The sequence below is a fragment of the Coccinella septempunctata genome, chromosome 3, assembly GCF_907165205.1.
Source record: "Coccinella septempunctata chromosome 3, icCocSept1.1, whole genome shotgun sequence".
Lineage (NCBI taxonomy): Eukaryota > Metazoa > Arthropoda > Insecta > Coleoptera > Coccinellidae > Coccinella > Coccinella septempunctata.
In genome coordinates, this window is record NC_058191.1 from 6,925,274 (window position 1) to 6,932,257 (window position 6,984).

Genomic DNA, 6,984 nt, shown 5'->3' on the forward strand with positions numbered 1-6,984 from the left:
ATTAACAAAATTGTATCAATAATGTTCGTAACGTTTTTTTCACTCTTCCCCTTTTCGTTTATTCGCTGTAATAATAAACTCCTTTTTTTCTCATTCAGCGATATTCCAGGAATTATCATTCAGGAAAATATGGTTTATTAATAGGTATAAAAGGTCAATATTTCCTCATTAGATCTCGAAACACGAATTGCCAGAAAGGAGGGTCGAACTGTTAACCCTTTGGCAATTAGTCCACCATACCATCACGGCTACAAGACTCATTAATTTCGGTATAATGGTCGATGCCACTGTAGCACTTTATGTGATTTCCAGATAGACAATATCGTCATTATTCAGGACCTTCGTTCGGTTTCCTCCGTACGCGGGGCGGCCTACCTTGACCTATCGATTGGAATCCGAAGCGTGAAGGGATAGAGTTCGTCGGGAGAAATACAGTCGGAGTGGCACGCAAGGAGACGGGTGAAACGAACCAGTTTTAATTTGTAGGAGTGATGTCGAACTGATGATATTTTATGATGAGCTCGTAAAAGTTTTTGTGTTCTCTTTCGTTCATGAAGGAATGGGGGGAAATTCGATGAGGTACACATCAGCAAATTGAATATTTCCACGACATTTGATGTATTGAATCTTTATGCAACAAGAAAATGAATTTAAAAAACGATGAGAAGTCGATGAAGACGCTTGGCGTTTTTGAAAACTCAGAATTATAACATAACTTCGCTCGCGCAATATTTCATATTAAAACGATAGTTTTTTCATCCATTTATTTATACAGGACCCTCAACATTAAACCCAATTATAGAGATTCACACAAATAAACAAAAATGTAGGTATTCTCTTAACATCTAACAATTCATAATGAATTAAACATCACACTTATAGTTTGCCAGGCCGTCAGGGGGATGGGAGGGGGCGGTTTATAAGACCTTATATGATAATATGCTTGTAAAATGTGTTGTAACGTGGTTACCTCGGAGAAAACTTATCTCGAGCGCCAGCTATTCTTTTCACTAGGAAGAATAGCAAACCTACCAGAGTAGCTGCAAGTCGGAGACAGAGTTCGCTGTTATCTAGGGTGGTAGCGACAACGAAGTAGTCAAAATCAAATTATGTACTAGTTTATTCACACCTTCGGAAACTAATTAAATGTACAAGGGAGATATGTGTAGGTATGAAATATGAGCGAATCTATAAGCGAACATACATTCGGGAAATTTTATCCAGTCACGAGCACTTTATAAAGTTTATACCGGGTGCAGTGAACAAAAATCAAAAGTTGTTCAATAAAATGCGCCAACCAGAACTGACGGAATGAATACTAAGGACTTGCTATACGGTATCGGGATGTAATTGTATTTCTCCAGAAATGAAACACAACCAGGGCGGGTCTATTCGAGACTTCTATTCGCTACCCCGAGGGCTATAACGCACCATGACTGATAGCGAAGAAAAGGTCTATTTTTAACGCAACTACGGGATTTCACTGACTACGAGCGGTAGGTATCTCTTATTCTCTACCCCAAGGGCTTACGCGCCATGACTGATAGAAAAGAAGAAATTTCGGATTCAACACTTATGACGCGGACAGGGGGGTTGACGGGACTTTCCCTTCAGTACCCCAAGGGCTTCCGCACCATGACTGATAGCGAAGGGAAAAGTCAGACTCGCGAAACAGGTAAAGAACGATAAAATATAACAGAAAGCGATACAGTACAGCACTGTCAAAGTCAAAGAAGTAACCGGTGTAGGTCTAACAACGAAACTGAACGGTTAAGACGGGGACCTACCTCCTTTGTTTCAGGCACTCGCGAAAATCAAAGGAAAAAAAAAACTAAAAAACTAATTCTTAATATCACTGATGCTAGCAACACAAAATTATTCTTAAACGTCGAATCGCAGAAAGTACGGAGTATAAACTAACGACTGAAGTAACAGAATCAAAAGTAGAGATTACCAAGTGAAACACTGAAGTAAAAGAGCAAAAGTGACCGTCGCGGGGGAAAATTTGCTTTTATAGGCAAATCCCCCCACACGCTAAAAATCTGAAAATTCCAGAATGCGACAAGAATGAAAAATGTCGTCAGCTCCGGTTTATCGCATATCAACATCAGAAAAACGTCGAAATCTTCAACGGCATGCAAGAAAAACAACGTCAAACACAGATAAACGGTTTTTTTACACTTACTCTGCCTATCGGAATGAACGTACTGAGTATTGAGAGTCAAATATTTTCAAAGGCGGAAATATGAAAACGAAAGGAATGCACTAAAATGAACTCCAATTTTCCTCAGAAAACTGGTATTCATTACAGTGTTTCATAAAATAAATTGATGGATATTGTAAATAGACGGATGATTAAAATATCTTAACCTTTTTTTATCACTGACTGCTTATGTATGCGCTCAGGAGTGTCTAAAAATGAACCTCAAAGGTGCGCATATCTATATCACCACGGACAGCCAGGCTACGCTGAGGTCCCTGGAATCCCAATGCCTGCTGACATGGCAGTGCCGTAATACCATAAAGCAACTGGCCAGAGACAACAAAGTGACTCTTCTATGGGTACCAGGACACTGTGGTGTTGAAGAAAACGAAAAAGCTGATGAACTTGCAAGTTCATCAGTGTAGATTCTGTGGGGAGGGGGAAGAAACTCCTATGCACCTGGTTACGGAATGTTATGCCATTTCAAGCCAAAGGATGGAGTGACTTGGACAAAAAAACCTGTAGGATTTGGGAATTATAAGGATAAATTCAGATGCATACCACCCGACGATATGAATATCAACAAGTGTTACGACCTGAATTGAACTAGCCAATTTTCCATCGTCAAAGCCCCAAATGGAGTACGCTCCATCGAAGAAAAGCAGATGTAGAGCAACATAGCATTTTTCTACGATGGAGAACGTTTGGAATTGATGGAACTCTATTCAATATTGGCAAGTTCTACTGGGTACTATACATTTACCCAGAGCGCCACCCAATATGAAACGGTGTCCGATTCAATCCCCTCCAGATAGAAACCAAGACGAAGACAATTGCATATGTCCCATATTTTCCCTAATTCAGTACGCCGATTCGCTTTGCGAACAATAAACGTATGACGAATTGAGAAGTCTGGGAACACGTTCAGATCACGGCAGAAATGATGCCAGCCAGCGGTACAATAATAAAAAAACATTCTTTCATTATTTTTTATTGTTGGGAATTATATTCGTTGAAGCCGTCCCAGATATTGGATTTTACAGATCTCTGGAACTGGAAGGCGAACTGTAAAGGGCGCGTTGAGAACAGCTCTGTTGGGTAGCACAATAGACCTTAAGGTCGCAGTGAACTATAATCCCTTCTCACTATAACTATAGAACTATAACTGTAAACAGAATATTGTTTCATTTCGATCTTTCGAGGTGGGTTTCTAGGGCTGTCAGAAGGAAACTAAATTTTCTGTGAATACATTTGATACATTCCTCTCTCCAAAAATTTTTTGACTGCCCTTTTGGAACTTGAAAAACGAAGAATCTGCGCTCCATCTTAGACTGAATAGTTCATTTTGATCCTCGGAGCTCTAGCTTAAAAATAAAATTATGTTAGGATATTTTATTCATCCCTTTTTGTCCTACTCTAGTCATCAATTTTCCTTGCCAGCTATTTTGAACTGACTTTTTTATGAAGAATGAATACCTAAAATTCTGAACAGAAAAAATAAAGAACGTAGTATGGATGGAATAATAAAATCAAGAATTTTGAACCATAATTTATCATCCCTTATCGTTGGTATGGAATCAGTCCATTTCTTCTTATATATACTAATTATTCCCTTCACCATCCTATTCTAAACAAGGGAAAAATAACCGACTGCAGCTTTGATATGAGAGAAATGGTATTGAACCTGGTGGAATAGCTGTCTTGAAGCTAGCAGGTCGGGAGGGAGTCCCCTATTATACTTGCTCTCCAGATTGTGCTTTATAAAACGATCTCTACAAGATCTGTTACGGTAGCCTAATGAGTCAATGGAATTGAAAACAGAAAATGAAAAAGAGTCATTAACAAACAATTGTTGGAGAAACCTAATCAAACACATGATCACAATTAATAACCTAATACTGACCGTCATCAAAATGATTCATGTATCTTTTATTCAAGAAGACATATTCTTCCGCGAAGCAAGTGTCGACTTATCTTATTTTTCTCTCGCACGAGTTATTCTATAAGGATGTTACTTATATCTGACAGAATTCTGAACAGAAATGCTCTGCTGACTTCAGCAGCTTTTCTTATAGACTAAGTATTAGGTACAATCGTTCAAAGCAACAATTTTAGTAGCTTTTCCATTTTCTGGAGGTTCCAAATTGGTAAATAACATTAACAAATTTTCTTGAGGAATGATATTGATCGGGTTAGCAGTCAGTATTAGGTGTTTACTTTCTCTTTATTGTTTAGGCCTAGCTTTCGGAAAACCTCGTTTCCATCTTCAGGGCCACTAAAATGTACATGGTAATAAAAACAAGAAACATACAATATGACAACAGAGACTTACATCAATGCGAGAAGAAAAATATCTGTCGTAATAAATGCATTGGTACTCAGTCCTATGTAAGCTCGAAACACATAAATTGTCACAAAATGAATACACACGAAGAGAAACCGTGTTACAAATAATCAAAACAATAGATAAAACCCGGAACATAGACAAATAGCTAAGCGAGGTTATACATTACCATAGAAATATGATGTCAAAAAACAAGGAAAGGCAAGGACAAGCAGAAAAGGAAAAGACAGAAAGGGAAATGACAGACCCGGACAGTGGCGTCACGAGTCATGGGGCAGTGGGTGTTCTGTGTAGGGAGAAGAAAAGGTGGGCGGCTTATTAATCAGATTAACGATGTTGCAGTAGATGGAGTTAATGCCGTTAAAGTCGGTGTTAATGTTGAGGTTGTTGTCTCGGCTCATTATCTCGACAGCTTCCAGGAATTCTCGTTTGTGTCTATTAGATTCAGACTTCAATATCTTGGCATCACCGAAGTTCATCGTGTGGTTCATCTCATAACAGTGTTTGGATAGGCCTGTAGTCTGCTTAGCCATCGCACAGTCCCTGACGTGCTCCCTTAATCGCGTCTTGAGATTTCTCCCCGTTTGGCCGATGTATGTCTTATCACAGTCTGTGCAGCTTATAGCATAGACTATTCCAGCCCTTTTCTCGATGGGTGTTATATCCTTCATCCTTGAGAAAACATGTCTGCCAAGGGTGTTGGGCATGTGTTTGGCAATGAGGAACATGTTTCTGTCTACGACGTGGTGGCTTATGGTTTTGATGATACGGGGGGTGATAGCAGGGTGATATGGCAGGGAGAAAAACCTGGGGACAACAGGTGTCGTTTGGTCGACATCCTGGGGGGTATGGGGTGAGATCTCGGCATGGGGTTCGGTGGTGTATCCTGGAGTATTGAAAAGGATTTTATTGATTAGTCTCCTTGGGTAAGAATTGCTGTTGAGTAGGTCGGCCAGTCTGTGGAGGCTGTTCTGCAAATGTCGGGGGGAGACTAACTTTTCTAACCGGCCTTTCATTCCCAGAATGAGGTTGATCTTCTGTTTGTGTTCATGGGATGATTTGTAGTTGAGGTATCGCCCAGAGGCAGTTGGCTTCTGATACCAATCAGTGGAAATCGTGTTGTCGTCATTGCGTATCAACTGTAAATCCAAGTATGGAAGGGTGGAATTGGTCTCAACCTCATGAGTAAAATTTATGTGAATGTTTTGGTCGTTCAATACACGAATAATGTCACTGAGTTGGTCGGCCCGTAAAATACAAAATAGATCATCTACGTATTTCTTCGTCATTAAAGGGGTGTAGCAAAGCAGCGAAAAAGCCCTATCAAGGATGTCGTCCACCACCATCTCCGCGAAAATGGAAGAAGAGTCAGTACCCATAGGTGTTCCCTTTGTTTGTTTGAAAAATTTTTCTTGGAACTGGCAGTAAGTAGTGTTGAAGACTAACCTGACGCACTCAAGGAAATCCCCTCTCTGTAATGGGCAATGTTCCCCAATTGAATCCCAATGAAGGTTGACGCTATCGATTACAGCCTCCAATGTGATGTTAGAGAAGAGGGATACGATATCAAGACTCACCATAATGTGGTCTTCAGGGATAGTAAAATTCTGAATAATGCTTGCGAAATGGAATGAGTCTCTGATGTAGTAACTGTTGTTATCCTTATCATGTGCTGAAGTGAGAACACCACTTATATATTTTGATAGCTTAGAGTTGGGGGAATCGATGTTGGCAACAATGGGTCTAACTGCCAGAGTGGGCTTGTGTATCTCCCTGCCATATCACCCTGCTATCACCCCCCGTATCATCAAAACCATAAGCCACCACGTCGTAGACAGAAACATGTTCCTCATTGCCAAACACATGCCCAACACCCTTGGCAGACATGTTTTCTCAAGGAAGAAAAGGGCTGGAATAGTCTATGCTATAAACTGCACAGACTGTTATAAGACATACATCGGCCAAACGGGGAGAAATCTCAAGACGCGATTAAGGGAGCACGTCAGGGACTGTGCGATGGCTAAGCAGACTACTGGCCTATCCAAACACTGTTATGAGATGAACCACACGATGAACTTCGGTGATGCCAAGATATTGAAGTCTGAATCTAATAGACACAAACGAGAATTCCTGGAAGCTGTCGAGATAATGAGCCGAGACAACAACCTCAACATTAACACCGACTTTAACGGCATTAACTCCATCTACTGCAACATCGTTAATCTGATTAATAAGCCGCCCACCTTTTCTTCTCCCTACACAGAACACCCACTGCCCCATGACTCGTGACGCCACTGTCCGGGTCTGTCATTTCCCTTTCTGTCTTTTCCCTTTCTGCTTGTCCTTGCCTTTCCTTGTTTTTTGACATCATATTTCTATGGTAATGTATAACCTCGCTTAGCTATTTGTCTATGTTCCGGGTTTTATATATTGTTTT

General features: G+C 40.4%; 1 protein-coding gene across 1 annotated transcript; it reads right to left on the reverse strand.

Moving 5' to 3' along the window:
- Window positions 1-4,807: 4,807 nt before the first annotated feature.
- Window positions 4,808-6,434, reverse strand: LOC123309534. Its single transcript, XM_044892696.1, has 2 exons — window positions 6,296-6,434; window positions 4,808-6,219 (listed from the first exon to the last, which is right to left on the reverse strand). The coding sequence occupies exons 1-2, from the start codon at window positions 6,432-6,434 to the stop codon at window positions 4,808-4,810; spliced, it is 1,551 nt and encodes a 516-aa protein (XP_044748631.1).
- Between the last annotated feature and the right edge of the window lie 550 nt (window positions 6,435-6,984).